General features: G+C 35.8%; 1 protein-coding gene across 1 annotated transcript; it reads right to left on the reverse strand.

The window, feature by feature from the left end:
- Positions 1-4,769: 4,769 nt before the first annotated feature.
- Positions 4,770-26,082, reverse strand: LOC135213944 (uncharacterized). Its single transcript, XM_064248030.1, has 6 exons — positions 26,023-26,082; positions 23,174-23,297; positions 21,376-21,429; positions 19,516-19,612; positions 17,638-17,736; positions 4,770-5,333 (listed from the first exon to the last, which is right to left on the reverse strand). Exons 2-6 carry the CDS (start codon positions 23,232-23,234, stop codon positions 5,018-5,020), a joined length of 627 nt encoding a protein of 208 aa, XP_064104100.1. The 5' UTR covers positions 23,235-23,297; positions 26,023-26,082; the 3' UTR covers positions 4,770-5,017.
- Between the last annotated feature and the right edge of the window lie 209 nt (positions 26,083-26,291).

The following is a 26,291-nucleotide window of genomic DNA, read 5'->3' on the forward strand; positions in this document are numbered from 1 at the left end:
TGATAATAATATTGTTCCTCTCAGTCTAGAGGTCATGCCACTAAACTCAGAAATCTGAGGACAAGGGCTCGATTCCTAACGTCATCATAAAATACTTTTTTAGTATCGAAAAGTTCAAACTTTCTACAACCACCACATGTTAAGGGAAAATATAAATAGTAAATTAATGCAAAGTATATCATTTGCAATACTGTTGAAAATTATAGTAATTATTATTGTGATTATATTGACCGAGTTGATATCGAAATAATATTTTTCGAAGTATTATCTGGGTGTTCGCCATTTTAATGTTCACGTAGAAAACATTTTTGCTCGCTTGTTCCACCACCAATTCAGGCACTATATCTTATAGGGATTGGATAATGGTACCCATTATTGCACCGATACAAAATACCTCTTGGAAAGTTCATAATTTAAAGAGAATCAAGTCTTCATATCATGAAAATTATAAGTTGCTCCAATGATGGACTCGGGATCCTCAATGGCTTTTTTCATCTCCAGTACTTTAGTTTATGGTTTAATAATCTGCTCCATTAGCTTGCTTCTTAATTTTGTTTTGGATATTTTTTGTTTATAAATTATATTTATGTTCATGTTTGTACTATTTTTATTTAACGGCACAATTCCATTTTTTCTTCTTACAAAAAGTTTTATTTTTTAATGCTTTCTGGGTCATTTTCTTTATTGTTGAATGTACACAGTAATTTATTTTCCTTTTGTCCATAAAGTTTCAATCTTATATTCTTTTAATATTTATTATCTTTTTCCCGTTCATGCTCTTTAATCCTCTTTTTATAGGCAACCATTTAATTGGTCATTCTCATTTTTTAAATCAAGCAGCATCTCATTTTCCTTTTCATAAAACTCCATTTTGATGTAGTTTTTCAGTCATTTATATTTTTATATCCATTTCTTAATCCCTTTTTCAGCGTTGCTCATATGTACAATTTTCACATTTCTATTCATTGCTATTTATTTTTCTAATTATCTGGCTCCCTAATCATTTAACTGTTTTTTTCTTTAAATTTTTTTTCGCAAAATTTATTTCCTACAAAAGTCTTGTTATATTTTCTGTATCTTTTTAATTTATTTCGTTCTCAGACCTAGCGCCAACCATAATCGCTACCCAGCTTGATTCGTATAATTACTGAATAAACAAAACCGAAAACGGGCGTTCTCTGAAGTTGGTGCTTTGAACTGTTTTCAAAAGTATTCAGAAAACTGGAGTTAGGCGCTAAAGGATAATGCAGCCCAAACGTGTGTATAGCGTCAGTAGCATCAGCGACCTGGTACTTGTGACTTCAGTTATATAAGATATAATATATATATAAGGTATGTATATATATGTATTATATATTATATATATATACTATATATATATATATATTTATATAATATGTATATATATAGATATATATATATATTATATATAATATATATATATATATATATATATATATTTGTTTATATTTATTTATTTATTTATAATACCTGAAGTCAAAATTAACCAAATTAAACCAACGCGACAGGCTGTTCCAGGTGAATCGGCCAGTGCTGTCATAAGGCCAGCATAATGTATACCCAATCATTGCGTTCGACGTAGTCCAATCTATTTGAAGCTGACGGTGCTATCTCTTTGCATTTATTATGTAAACTTCTGTTTATTGACTTGAATTCTTTTGCGTAAGCATGCCCACTAATTCGCTCCGATGTCTCTTCATCAGTACTGTGACCCACTACCTTCTGTGCCAGACTTCATGATGTCAGTCTGTCGGGCCACGTATATATCCTTTTTGGTTTGAAAAATCGATGTGTTGTTATATACTTTTTTTGTTTTCCATAGTAAAAAAAAATAAGCACAATGACAGTCAGTAGAAGTCAATAAAAAAAAAAAAAAAAAAAAAAAAAACTACCATTTCCGGTTAGTGAAATTCTCTTGTCATACCCATAAGCTCTCATATGACATCGCTCTTCGTGCATTCCATTAATATAAGACTTTCAGAAGCAGCCTTTTTTGGTCAGCATCAACAATCCAGGATTCTTCCATAAAAAAAAAGTCTCCTCCATGTTGCCGTAATCTAACGCCATTGCCTCCTGTCACATTTACCTTATCAAATGATAAGTCATAAAACCACATTTTCACTAAAAGCAACATCACACCTACACTTTCTCTACTAACGGCGGATGTGTCATAAAAGTACTTGTCTCACCAATGAGCTTTGTGTTGGTTAGTCAACATAATAACAAATAATACAAATACAAAACTGATGTCACTCACCTCTATGAAGGTGACATCATACAAGCAAAACCAAGCTGTTCTTCTTTGCCAGTTTTGCTGTAGTTAAAATGTGGCGAGAAGTTGGTTGGCGGTTTAAATAATCCGTTGTATTTCACGTAGCATTTGATATTTGGACTGAAGAAAAAAATTGTTTTCAACTGTTCTCAGATTCAAAGTATGCACAAAGTGTTAGGCCTTTTTTGACGGGAATAACTTTTCTTTCTTCTTCGTCCTTTACCACTATTTCAAGTTCCAGTTCTCTTTAGTGATTTTTTCAATGCTATATTCTTCCATAAGGTTTGCTTCAGCTTTTGTCCCTCAAGTTGGGAAGGCAGTTATTTTTATTAATAAAAATACACAAATATATATATCAATCCTAAACAATCATTGCCTTTCAAAGTATTATTATTATTATTATTATTATTATTATTATTATTATTATTATTATTATTATTATTATTCAGTGTTTGCACATACATTTGCAGCACTCCTTAGCAACCATCAAATTATATAGTTAGCTTCTACATTTAAGTTTCCTCAGTGATCCGAGTTCGCGATTTATATAACCTTCTTATTAAAAGAGGCCATTATCTTTCCTTGCTGGTTACGCTTCAGCCTTATCTTCGCCCACATCTTTTCCTGCTTTCTATGGACCTGACTGTTGACATCTTTATTTAGGAAAACAAGCCCGCAGATGGAAAAGTGGAAAATAACAAACTAATGAAAATGCTCCGAAGGCAGTCCCTTCCACCCAGCGGAGGAAGAGCCTCCTCTCCTTCTGACGGCGGTTTGCCGAGCAGACGGCCAATTATGTATGCATTCCAGTGATTCCAGTGCCAGCCCCTTTCCAATTCTCTGCCTCCTGCCACTTTTTCCTCTCGTGCCTTAACACCTAAATTCATCATTCAGTGTGATTTAGTAGCGAGACCTGCGCGGTATAAATTTAACTTAATCACAGACTTGCGAAGAAGCCACCCACCATTCGAGGAAGAAAACGGGTACGGAACGCGTTTTCTCCCAGATGTATTATGTACATGTTCGGTAAGTTGCCAATTTTCTCTGATTTCTCGTACCTGCCCTTTATGTTTTATGTAATCTTTATCAAATATGTTTGTATTCTGATTTGATGAGCGTCTTACGCACATGTAGTTTGTTTTTAAAACACTCGAAATTAATATATAAAAGCCATGCCAAGCTAAACGAAAAAATACTTTCGAACAAAACTCCGGCGATTGGGTGAAAGTCGTAGCAGGCAACCCTCGAAGTTCGACTGGGTCGGCGGCGTGGGTAAAAATAACACTCCTTAGGTTCTCTTAATGCATATGGAACATAAATATTCTGATTTATGGTGCCGCCATTTAAGGATGCAAAGCGGTTCGTTCCCACTGTTGTTCGTGGCCCTGTTGCTAGTGCTGTTGCTATTGGTTTAAATGTCTGTCATTATCTCTACGACAGTCAGTGCGGCTTTTGTGCTGGTTTTGGGAGGCGCGGCTTGATTTATGACATGCTATCAGTCATGGAAGATCTGTGGTCTTGCGTTTCCTTTTGCCACTTTATCTGTCTCGAGACTAATTTCTGTTGGTAGGACCGTTTAACTTCTTTATTTGTATTTTTATATTTTTAAAGATTGAGATCCCAGTCGGCCTGGCTACCGTGTGCCTATATCTCACAAGCCTGAGGAAAAGAAGACAAAATAAAAAATGATCTTAAACGAAAGGTAGGAGGAAACACGGGCCACTGAAGCAAGTTCCAAAGACTGAGCGCAGATGAAAAAATGCAGTAAGTCCCCTTGCCATGGGCCATGTGACACTACAAGATCCTAATTGGTTACAAATCCACAGAAAGCTTGAACAAAACTTTAATATCAAAGAGACAAACGTGAAATTTCAACAAACCACCATACAGTATTCACCTATGACAGAAAACGGAGTTAAGTGCAAGTGAAAAATAAAGATATTTTTAGTTTGGATGCTAAAATATGCCAAGTGTACAAAACTACTGAATACGAGAATGTTGCTGGAGAAGTAGGATTTTGAGGTGAATTCAAAGATTATTTCTTTTGAATCATTAATCTATTCTGCAGATAGGGGTCATTCGCTATTGTTACCCAAACATTGTAATTAGGGTGGAGATTTAAAGTTAATTAAACTATTTTTTTTGAGTGCTCGGAATCATCTTTTAACATAGCTAAAATGGTTTTGAAAAGATGCAATATGCTTCACTTTTGACATTTAAAATAAGGTAAATTAAGCATTCCCAAATGCAAAGATGTTAATTTTGTCAAGAAACAGCATGATTAGATCAAAGTTTTGCAATACTGTGTATTTTATCTACGTTATTTTGAGTCTTCAGTCAATTATAAAGCTTGGAAATTCTTGTCTTTCAACTTCCAAAAACATTAATTTACGCCATTTTTTTCAGAACAAATAAGTCGTGCATTACCCAAATCAATACAATATTCCAAATGATTAGATGAGCCGCATTCCTCTCTCTCTCTCTCTCTCTCTCTCTCTCTCTCTCTCTCCCAAATCAATACAATATTCCTTTAGATTAGGTGAGCAATCAAATGTCCACCTCCTCCTTTAAAATATTTTAATATTGTTTTGAGTGAAAAATTATGCAAATTCTCTCTCTCTCTCTCTCTCTCTCTCTCTCTCTCTCTCTCTCTCTCTCTCTCTCTCTCTCTCTCTCTCTCTCACATTATTATTATTATTATTTTAAAGAATTCGATTTATCCTCTCAGATCAATGTGTGTTGCAACCAACACTGTGCCCCAGCCATGAAAGATATCCGGAATTCTTCAGCACAGTCCATCGTCTGGGAGACTTGATTACCATCCACAATGTAGGGCTGCCATTGCGTTGCGGGTTTCTGCATACCCTGTCTTCTAAAAGGTTTTCCTCTGCCGCTCCCTCCAAAGGGTCGCCCCCATCTTCCAGGGGGATAAGAGGGTGGTCCGGTCCTCGAAGGGCCTGGTCTTCTTCCCGGTCCTGTGAAGGGTCTCTCGCGACTATCTTCCCCCGAGTTATCTTCCTCGCTGGAGTCACATTTCCATCTGGGAACACATATATATGTATATATGTATATATATATATTATGTACATGTATGTATATATATATATGTATATATATATATATACGTATATATATGTATATATATATATATATATATATATATAATATATATATATATATATATATATATTTGTGTGTGTGTGTATGTATGTATGTATGTATGTATGTAGTGTGTGTGTGTGTGTACATAAATGTGTGTTTATGTGTACAAATACACAAATGAACATATATATATATATATATATATATATATATATATATATATATATATATATATATATGTGTATACATATATATATATATATATATATATATATATATATATATATATATATATATATATGGTGTGTGTGTGTGTGTGTGTGTACATACGTATTGTGTGTTTGTGTGTACAAATACACAAATGAACACATATATGTATAATTAAAATTTAATGAATAATATGCATATAATTATATATATATATATATATTAAGATATATATATATATATATATATATATATATATATATATAAAATATATTGGTGGACTGACTTCCACCCTTATCAAGTAATGAATGACAGAAGAAGTTACATTTGCAAAATATATAGTGGGAAATATGCCCTTAGGGGATACTTGGAGTCACCGCAAAGCTGACATTGGTTCTATTAATTGTCTTAATCCACTTCTTTATGCCTTAAGGAAGATCATGTCTATATGGTCAGAGTCCCAGGCTCCATTGGAAAGGTTGATCCTGTTATCTTGTTTTTATCAGTGAAGACTCTACCATTTGACATTTGTATCGACAGCTGCTCTTGTCTGAAATTCGGGATGAGTTCCAATCCATGGTATGGTTAATGTTATTTATATGATGGAAAATTGCCGAAACTATGTTGTCCATATCTAACAGTGCTTATGTTAAGTTAATCTTTTAGAGAGAGATTTTACTGTGAATCCATGGTATGACTTATCACAATCCGTACATGGCATATCATAGACACCTATGTCTTCAGAAACTGGTTTCCCCTAGTTATATAAAGCATACAGAAGGCTTTTGCAACAAATTTTGTTCCGCAAATATCCCTGTACATAATGTAAAACTTCTCAGCCAACAGGTAGACTACCTTTTCACAGAAGTACCCATAAAAGATGTATTAATGTTCCTCAGAAATAAACTTGAACCATTTGCTGACCACTTCCCTATAGAATTGAATAAAATAATGCAACCTATCTTTAGGCAATGACTTTTACCATAAAAAATTTGGTTGCAGTATGGGGAGTCCACTCAGTCTTGTGTTAGCAAACTTATATATGGAGTATTTCGAAATAGCAATTATAAACCATATCAAACCTGCAGATATGATTTGGCTTCATTATGTAAACAACATCTTAACATACTGGAAAAGCAAGTGGGGCAATTTTGATGTCTTTCGACAAAAATGAAATTTCTAGGTCTCAAGCATAAAATTTAAAGTAAAATGGGAAAACAATAACCAAATCCCCTTTTAGATGTCTTAATCATCAGAACTAATAACAACTACAAATTCACTGTCTTCAGGAAAGCGACATTCTTACTTTCATACATACAATTTTACAGCTATCGTGACATTTCAGTGAAACTCAGCATAGCAAGTAACTTATTTCATAGAGCCCTGAGAATTTGTTCCCCAGGTTTTCTTAACAAAAAACTTGAAACAAACAGAAATCAATTTATCTTGTTAAAATACCACAAACACATAATAGAAAAAGCCATACATAAAGCAAAGAGCATTTTTTACAAACCCACAGAAAACAAAGAAAAGGAAAAATACACAAACAAAATCATAATCCCTAACATGGATAATTTACGAGAGATCTCACAAATCGTAGGCCAACCCAGTGTTGTCCAAACTGGGGTCCGCGTACCCCTGGGGGTACGCAACATAGATCATGAGAGTACGTGAACAAAAAAGGAACACACACCCGCACACACACACAACAGCCTCACATCTCATATTAAGTTGTGTAAGTAATTTTCAAGCATTTTGTTATTAAATCATCATTTTTATTTGTGTAATAAATTTGAATTTATTGACCAACACTCCTATAATGCAGTCTTTTCATAATTAATATACTATTTGCATGATTATCCTAAATAAAACTGAGTTTGGTCAGCCACGGTGGGCGAGGGCGGGTTATGTAACAGTAGGAGAAGGTAATAAAGGGTACAATAAGCAAAAATGTTTGGACAACACTGCGCCAACCCAACCCTTTCATCTTCACTTATCTAAATACATTGGCAAAATCCTTAATAAGCGTTCAGCAGAAACTAGTTTCTAGAGACAGGTGTTAATGAAATCCCATGTAGGTATTGTGATAAGTCATATTATGGATTCGCAGGAAAATCTCTCTCCGAAAGATTAACTCAACATAAGTACTCAATTAGATATGGACAACATAATTTGGCAATTTTCCATCATATAGATAACATGAACCATAATATGGAGTGGAACTCATCCTGAATTTTATACAAGAGCAGTTCTTAATGCAAATGTCAGATGGTAGAATCTTCACTGATAAAAAGAAACAAGATAATAGGATCAACCTTTCCAATGGAGCCTGGGAGTCTGACCATGTAGACAATATCTTCCTAAAGACAACGATGAAGCTGATTAGGGCAATTAACAGAATCGATGCCGGCTTAGCGGTGACCCTAGGTATCACCTAAGGGCATATCTCCCATTATATATTCCATAAATGTAACTTCTTCTGGCATTCATTACTTGATAAGGGTGGATGTCATTCCACCAAAATATACTCTTTAGCTTTAAACCAGAGTGTTTTAATAAGACATATCCTGTTTTAACAGAAGAATTCATATATAAGTCCATGTGGATAGGCATAGCCATTATATATAATGACTATGATGATGGACAATTAAAATTCATCTCGCTTAAAGTCAAATATAAATTCTGACGCACTTGGAAGTTATGTCATTGTTAAAATCAAATGCATTAAAATCTACAAAGTAAGAATGTATTGAACTAACCTTCCAACAGAATAAAAGAAACACAAATGCAAAGAAATAAAAAAGAAAATAAAATACCTCAAGACTAGAAAAGGGGAGTGAAGATTCTAAAATAGGTGATTCATGAATGTTGGGTGTTTGTGTTATGGTTTTAAAATTTTCATTTTTGATATATAGGTTTTACAGCTTTTAGACACTCGTCTACCTGTCCGGAAACTGACCCCTCTTTGATGTTGCTCGGGGGAGGAGCAGTCAACACCCATCCTGCATTCAACCCCATCGTATGGGCCAATAAGATCGCAATTCCTCTGGAACACGATGCAGCAACTTCAAAAAGTGAACTCTTGAATGGTTATTTGTTGGTGCTGTTGCATCACACTCCCAAGGGCGTTGCGATCTCCTTGGCCCAGTCAGTGGCGTTTGTTGGGAGATGGGTGTGTGGGAAGTGGGGGTCCTCCATTTTGCTGGATGCTGTGTGTTTGGGGGGGTGGGGTGGAAGCAGCAGTCAACACTCATCCTGCAGTGAACCCAATCGAATGGGCCAAAAAGATTGCAATGGCCCCTGAAACATGACACAACAGCATAAGCAAACAGTCTGTCAGAATTCTGTAACCCATCTGTTATAATGACCTTAGGAAGGAGATGGAGAACTTATTGAAAGAAAAGTCCTAACACAGATGTTTGAAGATCTAATTCAGCGAGACAAGAGAATTGCCAAGGATGCCTGACAAAAAGCCTGATCACAAGACTTGGCATCACAGCTACAAAGAAACAGCCCATTATTAACCAAAATTGTGAAGGATTTAAAGTGGTCACCAGTTGATGATACTTCTACATCATGTTCCAGAGGAATAGCGATCTCTTTGGCCCATTCAATGTGGGTGACTGCAGGATGGGCCTCTTGTTGCTGGATGCTTCTTGGGGGGGAGCAACAGTCAACACCTATCCTGCAATCAAACCCCTCAAATGGGCCAAAAAGATTGCAACACCTCCTGGAAGGTGATGCAATAACACCAACAAACAGCCAGTCAGAATTCTGTAAAAATCTGATGTAATAACACACTTATTTGGAAGGTGATTTAAAACTTACTGAAAGATGAGAAGTGCTAACATAGATGTTGAAGGATATAATTCAGGGAGATGAGAGAATTGCCGAGGATGTCTGACAAAAAGGCCTGATCACAAAACTTGTCAACACAGCTATAAAGGAACTGCCCATAATTAGCCAAAATTGTGAAGTGATTTGACTGGTCAGCAGTTGATGATACTGTTGCTTCATGTTCCAGAGGCACTGCGATCTTCTTGGCCCATGCTAAGTGGATGATTGCAGGATGGGTGTATGGGAGGAGGGGGGGGGGCTCCTGTTGCTGGATGCTGTTGGGGGGAGCAGCAGTCAGCACCCCTCCAGCATTCAAGCTCCTTGAATGAGCCAAAAAGATTGCAATGCCACCCAGAACGTGCCACAAGAGCACCAACAAACAGGCAGTCAGAATTCTGTAACCCATCTGTTATAATGACTTGCCTTCTTATTTGGAAGGCGATAGAGACCTTACTGAAAGAAGATAAGTTCTAGAGCAGATGGTGGAGCGAGAGAATCGCCAAGAATGCTCGACAAAAAGCTTGGTTACTAGACTTTGCCATCACAGCTAAAGGAACAACCCATGGTTAACAAAAATTATGAAGGAGTTTGACTTGTTTACCAGTGATTGATGATCCTGCATCGTGTTCCAGAGGCATTGCGATCTTTTTGACCCCAATGCTGGTTGCTGCTGGAGGGAACAGTAATGAACACCCAACCTGTAGTCAAGCCCATTAATGGGCCAGGAAGATCACAACACCTCTGGAACACGAGGCAGCAGCATCACCTGGTGACAAGTCAAAATCACAGTGGCACGAATCATCTAGAGAATATTCTCATGAACAAATTCTCCATTTAGAGAAAATTCTCATGAACAGATTCGGAATGGTACATATGTAAAGAATATTCTCCTGAACAAATTCTTCATGCCACAAATCATTTAGAGAATATACTCGTGAACAGATTCTCCATTGCACAAAGTATTTAAAGAATATACCCAAAAACAAACATCCTGGCACAAATCATTTAGAGATTATTTTCATGAGCAAATTCTCCATGGCCCGAATCATTTAGTGAACATACTCATGAACAAATTCTCCATGGCACTAATTATTTAAGGAATATACTCCTTGACGAATTATTCGTGGCATAAATCATTTAGAGAATATTCTCATGAACAAATTCTCTATGGCATGACTTATTTAGAGTATACTCATGAACAAATTCTTCATGGCACAAATCATTTACAGAATATTCTAATAAGAAAATTCTCCAGGGTTTGTGGGAAAGGGGGGGGGGGGGCGACACCTCCGTTCTTGGATGTTAAGTATATCTTAGGTTAAGCAGACCATTGAGCTAATTAACAGCTCTCCTTGGGCTGGCCGAAGGATTAGGTATTTCTTACTTGGGTAGGAACCAGTTGGTTACTTAGCAACGGGACCTACAGCTTATTGTGGGATCCGAACCACATTATATTGAGAAATTAATTTCTAATCACCGGAATCAAATTCCTCTGATTCCACGTTGGTAGAGTGGTTAATCGAACTCGGGACTACCGAATCAGTAGGCGAGCACGAAAACCACTTGTCCAACGAAGAAACATTTTTGCTTGGGGGAACAGCAGTCAGCACCCATCCTGCAGTCAACCCCATCGAATGGGCCAAAATGATCGCAGTTCCTCTGGAATACGGTGCAGCAACTTCCAAAAGAGAAATCAAACACAAAGTAGTACCCAGGTTACAGAATTGAGTGGCTGTTTGTTGGTGCTGTTGTGTCACGTTCCAGGGGGCGTTGCGATCTCCTTGGCCCAGTTGGTGGGGTTTGTTGGAGGATGGGTGTGTGTGAGGTGGGGGTTCCCTTTTGCTGGATGCTGCTGTGAACCCCATCTAATGGGCCCTGGAACATCTTGTATGTGTGTGTTTTTTTTCTCTTTATACCGTTTTATTTTCTGGAACGTTTTCTTTTTCTCTTTTATAGATTCTTGCTCCCGTGTAATGTTGCGTTACGAAGATTATTGCGTTATACTTTTTTTCGTTCTGTTAGGAACCTTCACTATAACTTTCCTTTCATTGGTTTCTGTGATCACGTTGTGACAGTTTGATCCCTTTTCGATTTAGCATGACAGTGGGACGTGCTAATTGTTTTGTACTGTTTAATATCCACATTCTTTATTTTTATTAAATTTTTTCATTCAAATAAATAATTAAAATAAATCCTAAAGTTCCTGTATCTTTAGCTCAACGTGAAACACCTTATTCAGACCATTTTAGTCTTTTCCATAGGGCTTTCCTACCCCATAGGGCTTTCCTACCCCCTACAAGAACAACAACTGTAAGAAGAAGAGCAACAAGGTAGTTTGTAGGCTTACTCCCCGAGTAAGCAAAAAAATGAGTAAGAATTGTAAAATATCTATATATATGAAATTCAAAACATTATGTTCATTTGTCGCAGGATTGTTCAAGATTTCGACAGCTGTTTTTAAAAGCTTCTGATCCCACTATATCTACTTGTGCCTTTCAGAGTAAGGTAGTTCCTCGTTGGACGAGCTAGTCAATGTGTGCTTTGTATATATTTGTAATTTTTCAAAGTAAAAATTGTGTATATTTTTAGCTTTTAAAAGCACCTTATTTGCTTTGGTGTGATGCAGCATGTATGTGTGTGTGTATGTACGTTTGCTTGTTTGTATTGCGTGTGGACTGAAATGTGCTTGAAGTGTATGTACAACAAAATATGCATTTGCTTACAAACAATGAGAGGGTCTTCCATGCAAGCCAATTCTATAGTATATATATATATATATATATAATATATATATATATATATATAATATATATATATATATATATGTGTGTGGTGTGTGTGTGTGTGTGTGTGTGCGTGCGTGCGTATTTAACATATCTGACAAGTGCTTCGTCCTCGGAGGAATCGTACCGTTGCCTTTTGACCACTTTTCATTTATAAAACATCCGTAGATATATTGAACTATATATTAAACGATGTTTGCATCATATAGTTAAGGAAATGTCTTTGTGTGCGCGCGTTGGAATTTTCAGTAATCAGCAAAAGAAAAAAAATCACGAATTAAATAATTTTTTTTTTTTTTTTTTGCCTTGACAGGATTTAACTTACTCAGTGGTTTCCTGATTTTAACATAATATATCGTAAATATTGCTCAGTATATCTATTTTGCTTGATAGGTCTACTTTCCAGCATAAAAAATGTCTGCAAATAACGATTATCAGTCTGTTCGTTCCTCATCTTAATGAAGACTTGTTTATAGCTCGTCTTCGCTTGGAGAGACGTTGATTAATTTGCTATTTGTTTTCTCAGTTTGCTTGTGAATTTCCAAGTAGCGATAGGTCACACTGAGAGGAGGGGTTTCGTTATTGACTGACAGCCAACGTGGTTGTTGTTAAGTCTGCACTTGGTACGTAATACAATCGTTCTATGGTCAAAATGTGAAGTTGGACAGCGATGTTCAGCATGAATATTATTTGCTGCTCCTATGAACATGTTAGAATTTTGAGTTTAATGCATGGAAAAAAGGGACGTTGCGTAAAATATATGCATATATATATTATATATATATATATATATATATATATATATATATATATATATATATATATGTGTGTGTGTGTGTATAAATAATATAATATATATATATATATATATTATATATATATATATATATATATATATATATATATAATCTACTGGTCACTGCGGTCACTTTTTACAGATACATAAGAGGGATAGTGTGACTTCATCAATTAATTTAATTGCCATATATATATATATATATATATATATATATATATACGTTATATATATATATATATATACTATATATAATATATATTTATATATATATATTATACGTAATATATATATATATAGATAGATAGTAGCATAGATAGATAGATAGATTAGTAGGTAGATATACATATATATATATATATGTATATGTATATATAATAATTATAATTAAATATATATTATATATATATAATATATACTATATATATATATATATATATATTGTAAGGGTTAGCGATTGCTTGTTTTTCTTGGGACAGTCGTTCGCGCTTGTTCCCTTGTGGTTGCGCTCTCCTTGCCCAGTGGTGCTTGTTTTTGTGTGGCTTAAGGTGACTTCTGTCGTGTTCGCTTTGTTAGCGGCAGTCAAGGTTTAGACGGCAGCGAGTAGTCAGTCAGAGGCAGTCAGGGTCTCAGCAGCAGAACCTCGGGTGTGCTTACCTGAGGTACCAGCCAGCATACCGCAGCTTGTATTTTCGTCGTCTGGGGGGCGACATTCGTTGCAGGGACATCGTCTATCATGGCGTTGTTGTAGTATTCTGAGGAACGACTTTTATTTTGAGTATGGCCCTATTGGTCAGTCTAGTTTTGTGTCTGACAGCTGTGTCTGTCTCGGCATCTCTACGGAGATAGTTTTTCTGTGTGGTGTACTTTTGCTGTCCGGGATTATTTGTCATACCGTTTGGGTATTGTGTTTTGTGCTGCGATTTTGTTGTATTTGTATACTGCCTGTTAATCATTTATTGTAATTATTAATGCTGCTTGAGTATTGTTTATTTGTATATTTTGCTGCTTAATGATTGTTTGATTTGTTTATTTGTATATTTTGGTGCTTAATGATTGTTTGATATTGCAGTGCTGTTTCATATTGTTAATGCTTATGCTGCCTGACTTTTTGTGATGTCGCCATTTATTGGATTGTATAGATTTTTTATTCTGATTCAAGTAATGGTTGTTATTCTTTGTTATGTTATTGTACTTCGATGATTAATTTTGGTAAAGTAACTGCTCGGCTACATAACTTTTCATTTATTTATTTGACTGACTCTATTTATTCAATTTATTATTGGTAATGATGATTTACTTTTATTTATAAACCATGGCTCACTTCTACATATGTAGATAATTTGTTATTAAATAATATTTGTTATTCTCGTATTTTTTTTTTTTTTTTTTTTTTTTTTTTTTTGGTGTTCCACTCCTCTCTCCGTGGTTTGTCTCGACTGCTGCAGGTTAATCCAGTCCCTTTTTTTCCTTTTTTTCGTTCTTAAGAACCTAGAGAACCAAGTTGGTTTATGACTATATATATATATATATATATGTGTGTGTTATATATGTATGTATATATATATATATATATATATATATATATATATATATATATATATCACATACATTATATACATAAATATGTGTATGTGGTCCCTCTTTTACATATATATATATATATATATTATATATATATATATATATAGTGTGTGTGTGTGTGTGTGTGTGTGTATGTATGTATATATGTATATATAATGTCAGTATGTTGTCTTTGTTTATTTCATTAATTACATTATTACAAATACTGTATTAAGCCGCTTGGGCTTTCTTCGTTACGGTCTTCGTTGAATTCTCCTCACCGCCCGTTTTTCATGAAACACGCACTTATTGTTTCTGGTTTTCTATTCAAACCTAGTCACTTTAGCCTTCCCTTCCCCTTCTCCCGGAAGTTTACGTATTGTGCCGACAAAGACGGAGAGAAAATGTGTTTTCTGAGCCGTTGATTGAGGTTACGTTGGCTGGGTGCTTTATCTGTAGGTCTCTTGTTGCCTGTAGCTGCGATAAGTATACTGGTATTGTTTTTTTTTTGTTTTCCTGCTCTGAGGGAGTGCTTGCAAGCTCTGCTGGTTAAGCCATATTCCCCATATTTGGAGGATTACGGTCCAGTCTTCTTCGGCTCTGGTTTAGTTTTACTGCCAGAGGGTATTCTCTGTCTATCTGGTAGGTTTATTATTCTCATGAACAAATTCTCCATGCCACGAATCACTTAGAGAAAATTCTCATGAACAGTCTCCATGGGACTAATTGTATAGAGAATATTTTTATGAACAGATTCTGCATGACACAAGTCATTTAGAGAATATACTCTTGAACAAATTTTCCATGGCATGAATCATTTAGATTAAAGAGCCTCTTTGTAGATCCAACAGAAGTCCCAGAGTTAGACCTGGGCCGAGTACACTAGCGGAACCAGAAAAATCTCGTGAGTGGTAGTCACCAATTTTCATTATATATATATATATATATATATATATATATATATATATATATATATATATATATATATATATATATATATATATATATTTATGTGTGTGTGTGTGCGCGCGCCTCAGTTTCGTGATCGGTATGATCTTGGCGTGCCACCTCGGTGGCCGCGAGTTCGATTCTTGCGCATTCCATTGTGGTGTGAGAGATGTGTATTTCTGGTGACAGACGTTCACTCTCGAAGTTGTTCGGAAGTCACGTAAATCTGGTGGTCCCGTAGCTGAATAAACACTGGTTGCAACCTAAAAAACACTATACAAATAAACACTATATATATAATATATATATATATATATATATATATATATATATATATATGTGATATATATATATATATATATATATATATATATATATATATATAATTGTGTATACATATATGTATAAAATTACGTATTTTATTTGCATGTAATGGAGTATCCTACTGTTTTGGCAGTAAAAGAGATGGATGATAGGCGACTTTTGTAAAAGCTACTGGGAAATACTAGCTTCGCGTGAAGTAGTACTTCTGTTGTATCATAATACAATATATATTCTGCATATCATTCAGTATTTTAAATAGAAATTATGAATTGACAGTAATTGCCTGTTCTATCAGGAATAACGAACCCATTATTATTATCGTTTAGATTGTTATTATATTTTTTTTAATTTTATTATTTCTATAAGCTTTTATTTTTTCCCCATTGTTATATTTCTCATTTATGTCATTATTATCTAAATCTTCAATATTATTATTTTGTTATTATTTTTCATGGGGCGAGGCACGTGGCCAGGTGGCCCCTCCCCTGGATCAGCTAGTGGCCAAGTATAAATATACTTGCCCTAGGTGTGACTCCGGGAATTATATGGCGAATAAATGTGATCAGGAGAGTTGAATCTTAATTGTCCATCATCATACGTATACAATATTACTACGAAATAGCATGTCCCTAGAAATCCGTAGTGTAACCGTACTCCCTCTCTATTTCCACTACAAACAGGTCAGATACCATTATTTTTACCATCTTGTATATTGTTTGTTACCGCAAATCTTTATAAATGGCATTTAACATGAATTGCCAAGTACATAATTTAGAAACTCGCGATGAAAATATTATTTATGCAGTAAATGTCGAATTTGCGAGCAGGAATAAACGTGCACTGAGCACTATTACCAAGAGGGAGAAGCCAAAAACATATATTTTACGGTGTATGTTTGAAGAATATTGTTGTTAAATTAGTGTTGTATGATGTCTAGATATATCTGAATAAAATGGATAAGTCATACAACCCGTCAACTGTCAATTTGGGAAGTTTTTCTTCGGCATCCTGACTGAGGAGCTAAAAGGCGTGGCTTGTGACGTCATGTATCAGCTCCTCGTGCTTTGAATTGGTCCTAATTTTCCCCTATCCCTATACTCTTCCAGACTTGGGAAATATGCGTTCCAGATGCGTGCCCGGCTAGTACTAAACACGGCAAGTCAGTGTAGATGAATCACTGTTTCACCGTGTTTTAGTGAGAGGATCAAATGTTCCTAAGTGAATTGGTCATTTCACATATTCCCTGGGGATTTCGTGATGGATTTCGCATAATCTACTGTAACATACTAATACGTATTTACGTGGAAGACCTTCGTTAATCAATGGGATACACTGGAGATCCAGGCAACTTACTGGACAACGCGAGACCATCAACGATTCTGTCCTTGAGATCACGCAAAAACTTATTAGATTAAATACTGCTGAAGGCCTGCTTCAGAGAGAGAGAGAGAGAGAGAGAGAGAGAGCTGGGGGAGGGGGGGGGGGCGTTTGGTGATTTCGGAAAACTCTGAGTTTTTAGTTTAACTAATTGTATTTACAACAATAAAACTAATATAAAACTGGTTAGCGTGACTGGGAGAAAATATATGATAGTCCCTCACTACGATAAAAAGCAATGTGGTATATTCTTGGAGGAAAACACAATAGAAGCCCGTTTCATTCCTTACAAGCATGGCAGCCAGGTGCATAGCATATCGGCGTGCTCCCTAATTAATAATAATACTAATAGTAATAACCATAATAATAAATAATGCTAATAATACTTTTTGAACGTTGAAACTTACGTGGTACAGCCGCAGGTGACTCGCGAGAAGCACCCTGTGGTGTTGGTTGGTGCTTCGGGGCATTGCATTTCAAAACACCTCACTCGACCATGTCTGCACCTTTAAAAAGAATAGTTCAATATGTCAAGTGAAATATAATGCAGAAAGAGATAGAACAGAGCCAGTCGTTGAGCGGGGTGATAGTTGGATAGCATAGAGCTTGCTGACACAATCGGGGAAGCTTTGGAAAACAAATGGCCTAATGGAACACCTATAGAATGCAATCTTTTGCTCTGTTGAGTCAGTGTGGCTGAGACGAAGCATTGGTAAGAGAAATGTTAATAATTTTTGGAAAGAAGGGTGAATAGGTTTCTTGGCAGATGCCACGGAATTGAACGAGATACTGGTTTGAGTAAGACAGAAGGAAAAGTGGAATGGGGTGCTTATGCAGACGATAGTCCGTAGGTCAAATTTACCAATGCATTTCCTTAACGGATATTTATCTTGCATAGAAAGTATCATATTCATTCCTACTGCGAAGTGTTTTATCGTTTATGTAAAAATGCATGCATACATACATACAAATATACGTCATGTATGCATACACGAATGGCAGTAAATATTTATATTTCATTATGAGAACGGATATTTATCTTGCATAGAAAGTATCATATTCATTCCTACTGCGAAGTGTTGTATCGTTTATGTAAAAATGCATGCATACATACATACAAATATACGTCATGTATGCATACACGAATGGCAGTAAATATTTATATTTCATTATGAGAAACTTACTGAAGAGAAAACGTTCATAAGCGACTGAAAATGTTAAATTATTCTACCGGTAAATAAAATATTCTCTACTGTTGATTCTCGGCAGGAAAGGAAAAAAAGAACGTTTTTGTGAATGAGCTTCAAAGATCCTGGTCAATTTCTTTCTCAGTGGGGTCCCATCGGTCTGATGAGGCTATGTGCTAACTAGCATGTCTTTTATCAAACTACGTTCTCTTCTCTCTCTCTCTCTCTCTCTCTCTCTCTCTCTCTCTCTCTCTCTCTCTCTCTCTCTCTCAGCACTTTATTTACTGTGTATTTGGTTATTTGTAAAACTTAAACGTGTTAAAATATCTCCGTCTCTCTCTCTTACTTTATTTTCTGTAATGTTCTATAAATAGTAAAACTTGACACGAAAACTCTCTCTCTCTCTCTCTCTCTCTCTCTCTCTCTCTCTCTCTCTCTCTCTCTCTCTCTCTCTCTCTCTCAGCTTAGTTATGCAAGGGTATATATTACACATCACACTTTCGAGAGCTTTTATTATTATTATTATTAACGCGTTAGCCTTCCGATTTTAAGCAAGTCCTATGGTAGGAATGAGGTTGCTAGCCCCATGGCCTTCTCCATTGTGGCCAACAGCCCACTGCACTTGAGTGACTTCTTATCAGCTAATTTACTGTTTATGATAACGGGCGCACAACTGAATGTTTATATAATTTTTATAAATATAAAACGAGCGTATATGTTTTCTCTCGTCTGTGATCGATATCCGGTGAGTTGGCTGGTACTGCTTTGACCAAAGGTATCTTTTTTAATGTTAATTAAAATATGGAATTATTGCACAATCCATTAACTTGCAAAACAGTGTTCCACATGAGAGAATGCGGGTATTGTGTAGAAAATAAAGATGGGTAAATGATAATGGAATGAAATGCACTGTTGATGAGATTCTTACACGATTCACCAGCTAAAATATGGATGTGGCAGTGACAGTTGTATTATTGTTCCTCTGAGGCCACTCCATATAAGGGACAATGCTCTAATACTCAGTAAGTAAATAAACAGATAAGTAAAACAACAAGTGAAGAAATATGATATACACAAACAATTATAAAATGAACTTACCAACAGCATCTGGTGTCCGATACCAGCCAATATTTCGGCAACCGGCCATTCTTGGTGCAACTCGAACCTTCCTCCGGGTAGGGGGTGGTAGTTTCCTCTGTCGGTAGCAGCAGTAGATGAGAAGTGTGGTTCAGCTTTATCATTTCATTGCTTAGTATTTCCCATCATTACCATTTTAATTTTATTATTTATGTCAAATCACTGGAATGCTCCGAATATTGGTATACTTGATGCTGATGTTTATTCTGCATTTATTGTCATTGCTATTTCCATTTAAAGAATATCATGTTCTGACAATCGCAGAAGATTAAATGACCCCTTTTGTGAAGGTTTTAGAGGTACATTATTACAAGACTACAGAGGTCTTCTTAGCTTGTGAAAGCTGCTGACTGCTTTGTCAGAAGAAATGTAAACGAAGATTACTCGCATGCTTGTTTGATGTAATGCCTTCTACAGACCTACTCACCAGGCCAATTTTCGTTATATTTGAGAGTCTACCTAATAGGTTTTAACCTGGATCGGAATTATGATTGCCAGATAAATGTTGGTCACACAAATAAACAGTACCCATATCGCTTCTCCAACCGCACCGTTAATTCAGGTTTCCAAGAAGGAATAACTTATATTACAAAAATATCAGATGCTAGTAAATGTTTTAATTTCATGATAGTGCAGTTAACAAAGGAACGTTAGTTGGATAATTTGAAAGAGATTTTAGGATATGTAACCCTGAATATTTAGATTTGAAAATGATTTTCATTAGAATTTTTTTTCGCAAATTTAGTTTATCTCCCATGGTTTATAAAAGAGCATGAAAGAAAAACTCTAATTTTGTGTGGTTTCAAATTCATTATTAGAAGTAATGTATGAAAGAATGTGACCGCAGATAAAGATGAAAAAGAGAATGCAAGGGAAGCGTTTTAAAAAAAATGTGAGAATTGTAACTTTTCTTATGTCGTCGAAACTGGCAGGTATTGTGACAAACGTGTCTCTTTACATAAAAAAAACTGAAAACAAATGACATCAAATTATTTAGCAATTCATTGTTGGGATGAAAACCAAAGATGCATATTTAAACAAAAATTCAGGTTTGTGGAAGTCCACTCATTAATTCTGGTTTGGAACAAATACTTTACTAGTTTAGGCAGGATCAATACGAATTATGTCATAATGGAAACCGGATGGTTCTTACCTAAATAGTGACCTCCACGGGTTTTAACCTCACCCAAAAAACCCGGATGGATCTTTCCTAGTGACACCCAAAGGTTTGCGGCGGTCGTTATCTAAGATTGATATTTCTTAGATGTCATTAAATTATGATATTTAGTCTTTTGTTTTCTGTTTTTATGGTAATTCCCAACGGCCTTGTACTAAACAAGCCGCAGAGTGGATACTCACAGGGTTAAGAGGCAAATATTGATACATTTTCTGTTTTTGACAACATTAAACTAGTAATCGCAATCCCTCGGTGGTCGCAGGTTCGATTCTCGGCCATTCCATTGAGGAGCGAGAGATGTGTATTTCTGGTGATAGAAGTTCACTCTCGTCGTGGTTCGTTGGTCCCGTTGCTGAATAACCACTGGTTCCATGCAACGTAAAAGCACCATACACAATCGCAATCCCACCACAGATGAAAGCCTGTAGGTTGCCGCCTTTTCTGTACAGGGAATGGACACCTCGTGAGATCTGCAAGGACCTCATATTATGCAGTCTCAAGACTAACCCTCACTCACGTTTCCTCTTCTGACAAAGGGAGCAGCAGCCCTCGAAAGCTCTCGAATTCTGTTTTCTCGCCTGTATTATTATTATTAATTATTATTATTATTGTTATTATTATTGTTATTGGATAAGTCTTCTTACCTGCAATTGTTGTTACATTAGCAGGACTGACGGTAATTTCTTGAGCAGTTATATCTGAAAAAAAATTTATATTAGGGTAACTGGGTATTTTACGTAAATATCGTCAGAAAGATGGACTCATGCTTCTTAGCGAGCACCAGGTCTAGTTGGCTCAGCTTCTTGTACCTGGATTTGGGACCTGAGATCAAGGTGAGAAGGGTTATGTCATTAAGCATTGTTGTCTAATCGGCGTCAACTTTTAGATGTTTGGAGGATGACCATTAACTAAGAAAGAAAAAGAATGGCGAGATATTTCTGAAGCTACAGAGGACCAGATGTTCAAAGCTCCCCGCTAAAATGTTGACAGAATACTCGGTTGAAGATGAATATCGAGATGTTTTTTAAGTTCAGTGTGAAAACAGATTTGTGGTTAGAGACAACATGATAAAAGTAGACAAAAACAAAGGGTACTTGTAGGAAATTTCAGGTAGGAGGCAAAGGTCGCAAAATCGAATGTGTTGAGTACTCAATTTTACAAAAATTGAACAGAGTTCAGCAAGTAATAAGAGAGAATTCCTGGATAAACTTGGACGTGGAAGGGATGGCTGTGGGGCTTTGCTGATAGATTTATGTAACCTGCAGAACTGTAAAAGATTGTCGATGAATAACTATTAAATATCTGTCAAAAGATGGTATTCGTTTGTCTGTAATAAGAGAAAGAGATAAAATCGGGAGCACATTAGATATGAGGGATATTTTGATTAATATGCCTGGTGCTGATGAAGACCTGAATTTACCTGTGAATCAAGCCTTTTTTTGGATTGGAATTAATATTAAGGGACTTGGGAGGTGGGCTATGATTGAGATGATTTAAGCAGAAAATGAAATGATGCCTTATTCACTGACTAAACTATACTTCGATATAAATTAGCACTCTTTTAGAAAACCCAACAGTTTCAGAGAAGCTATATTTGTGATAAAACACTGCAGTAGTAACTGGGATATAAAAGTCCCGTCCTGCTGTCTTTTTTTTTTTTCTTATATGAGAAGGCAGGCAGGAATTAGACGGCGTCAGTAGACCTATATTATAAAAGGTCCTGCGTTAGCATGGCATTCTCATAAGATATGTAAAAGTATATGAAATTATCCATGAACGAAGCAGACGCAAAGTTAATGTTAATGGAGTCTTGTCGAGTGAGTTTGCAGTAAACAGTGGGGTGCTACAAGTTAGTGTTATGTCATCTTTGCAATTTCCCCATCTCATGGGTTAAATAAAAAAAAAAGAGGTTGGAGATGGAAGAGAAAGTTTAGTTTAGAGTAACGAAAGAAACAATACTAACTTGACTGACTTTATGTATCATATATCTAGAAAACTGGGGATGTAGATAAATCCATAGGAAAAGAGAAGTAATGAGGACAGAGTATGTACGAAAGAGTGAAATAACATAAGGTGGAGAAGAGACTATGTTAAATCTTTCACAAATTTAGAAGCAATATTCATTGAGCTTTTCTTTAGTTGGAAGTTCGTGAAATGCTAAAAACAAGACAAAACATTATTTCGTTTTTATTTAAACTTTGTTTTTATTTTATTTTTTATCTTTTATTTTCTGTTATTCAAAATCCTTTTCCTCAATTTTATCTTCTGATTTAACAAAATTATAGTTAAATTGTTAAAGTGAAAGTCATTATTATTCGCTGTAGTTTAATTAAATTATTCCAATTATGGTTACTTTTTAACTTCATATATTTTTGACATTTCAAATTTTTTTTTCGCCGAGCGTTAATCTATGTTTTTAATTGAATTTTATATTTCACTTACCATCAAAAATCGAAGCGAGGAGGAAAAAGAATAAGATCTGCCGCGCTCTCTTGTCCCGCATCTCCAATGTTCTTCTCTTCTTCCTCTACTACCTATGTATCCCCTCTCTCTGTCTCTTTGCGTTCTGTAAATTGAAATCATCATAGGTTATCGTATCCTAGTGTAGTACCTCACGTCAAAATTGATGGCTATTTTCAAATACTCTTACCAAGTACATAGTAATCCTGTACGTTTTCTTCTTTAAGTTTTCGTAATAATGAAATGTGGAGTTTATTGGCCGTATACTATCCTTGTTGCACACAGAAAAAAAGATTAGATAAATGGTTCCACATTGCATTTCACACAGTAGGATTGCATATCATACTTCACGTCTCATGGCAATTAAAAGTTCACCCAACCTGTGAGGTTTTCGGGGGCCATTGTCACTCTGACCAGCTTCCTAAAATATGTTGTATGTGTCTGTGATGGTCGCGAATGCTGTTTACCAGCAACCATTTCTCATTCTTTGAAGTCACCTGTTATTGAATGGATCAAAAGTGCCTTTTCTCTCTTTCTTCAATTTTAAACCCGTATGGATAGAATCAACAGACTATAAACCCAAGAGGGCTTTATAGAGAGACAAGTTGTAGGAAAAGATGGAAAATAGATTATTATGAAAGCATAAAAAATAAAACCCATGCGCATGAGTTCAACAGAAAGTAGGAATGATCTACTCCTTGATGAAACATTCGTAGTTCAGATTCCATAACAGCACTAGGAAAACTATTCAATATTTTAATTGTAGCCAAGATAAAACTCCTAGCAAACTGAGTAGTATTAAATCTGATACTATAAAACGACACACTGTTTGCAGCAGCAGCCTGCAGAGTATATTTGTCGTTGTGAGTTCATTATGTTTATGCAATAAACATAATGAACTCACTCTACGTCTATGCCACAAGTCAACAATAAGACTTGGAAAAATAAGCTTCACTGATGACATAACTCTGTTAAAGAGCTTGATTATAATGAGAATCGGCGCCGGAAGACCGCACTGGGGACCAGTACTCCAAACAAGGAAGAACTTAAAACAGATATAATAGCATCATCACGAAAGAATCGGAAACCTTTTTGAGAAACAGAGGAAGCAATATTACATATATACTTCTCTGGTCAGTGTATTATCAATAGTTACTCCTAAAATCTTAAGTCACTGACATTTAAAACCATGTCATTTAAATGCAAATCAGAATGCAATGGCAGAAGTAATAGTCATCGACTGACTATCTTACTTTAAGGTTTAGAAGGATTAAGCTTCATGCCCAAAGCCTGCTCCACTGATGAACACGTGTCAGATCTCGATTCAAGGATTCTGCAACCACAGACCTGAGAGAAAGGGGCTGGGGACCCGGTTTAGTGCTGTCAGTGCACCTCACGCGGTGTTGTAGACATCACTTAAGGTTCATCGCAGCGTTCCATTGGTACCTAGCTGCAACCCTTTTCATTCCTGTTACTGTACCTCCATTCATATTCTCTTGGTTCCACCTTGCTCTCCAACCTCTCTTAACATTTTTTTTTCATAGTGCAACTGCGAGGTTTTCCTCCTGTTACACCTTTCAACTCTTTCTACTCCCAATTTTTGTTTCAGCGCTGAATGATCTCATGGGTCCCAGCGCTTGGCCTTTGGCATAATTTCCATACCCCATTCCTAAGACTGGGAGAAGGAACTACTGACAGAAGAGTAACATCATCGGTTCATGCAGTTAGGTTTTTCTCCAGACATTGTCACACGGCACGAGTATAGATAATGATCAGTCAGAGTCCAGAAAACTACCTTAGGAAACTCTAGTCTGTTTAGTGAACTTCATATCTACGTATTCTGGGGATTACTGTGACTAATTGCCGTTTACACCAAACACAATTCCTTGTTGCAACTTCAGTCTCGCCCTCCAGAAACAGACGCCGATCGCAATGAATTCCACTTCTTAGTGAACATCTTTTTCTTGGAGTCCATAGTTCCACAATAAACCTCTTATCTCCTTTCACACCTTACCATATTAACAATGCTACCTTAGGGCGACGGCCCGTGCTGGCATAAGGCCAGCTTGATTTAAACTATCCTACCAACTGCTTGAGTAAATGTGATTATTTTTAACGCTGACACCATACAAAAAGGGTCTATTGCAAGTGGGAATGGAGGACAGTGGGGTCCAGGCGCTACCGACCTGAGTGAATTCTACGAAACTAAAAATTATACCATTGACTCCTGCTAGTTTTTTCTTTTGCTCAATATATAAATCATTGCCTTGCTAGTTTTTCTTTTGCTTAATAATATATGAATTATTGCCACAAACACCAGCACAATCACGAATTTCTATTCCCAGCTGACTGGCACCTGCGTAAACAATATATTCTACATTTTGATAAAATCAAGTCCTTTCATGATAATAAATTTCATTGAGGTCAATATGGACTGCATTGTTCCGACCTAAACAAAACTAAAGGATCGAGTGTACTGACTTTTATGAAGAAAGGGTTCTCTTCCTTCCAGCCATTCTAGCTTTTGCTCTTATTTTAGTAACAGAAATGAGTTTCTGCACATATTTCCATTTGTGATTAAGTCTATTGAAAAAAAAATCTTGAGCAAATTAATCTCACACTTGAAGAATATAAATAACAATAATTTCTATATCTAACATCTGTAAAAAATTGGTTATAGTCTCTGTACTGTTTTTCATTTGCTCTTTGATTGAATAAGAAAAGTTATCCAAAACTTTCCACTTTCTTTACGAGCCTTTGTAAAATTGAGTGTATTAATTCTTAAGAGTTAAAAAATTAAAAGGAAGAAAGAAACCTTCTCTTAGACTAACCTTTTTGAGGAGATGGTTCCGTTCTCTGCAACGAATGTGAAGTGAATGACCAATTTGAAGGTTTTCATTTGGTTCTGACTGCAACAGGAAACGCATTGGGAGGGTGGCAGGTATGTACGGATGTATGCTTGCGTGCCAGTTTGGGTGTCACAGGCTAAAAGGACAGCACATAATGTCCTTCATTTAAGGGGAATGCTGTAGGAAAATATTTTATGGGTCACAAACAGTTTTGCTACTATTTTGGCTTGTTTTCTAGTACTAAACACCAC

This window comes from Macrobrachium nipponense, chromosome 43 (assembly GCF_015104395.2).
Source record: "Macrobrachium nipponense isolate FS-2020 chromosome 43, ASM1510439v2, whole genome shotgun sequence".
In the NCBI taxonomy this organism is placed as follows: Eukaryota; Metazoa; Arthropoda; class Malacostraca; order Decapoda; family Palaemonidae; genus Macrobrachium; species Macrobrachium nipponense.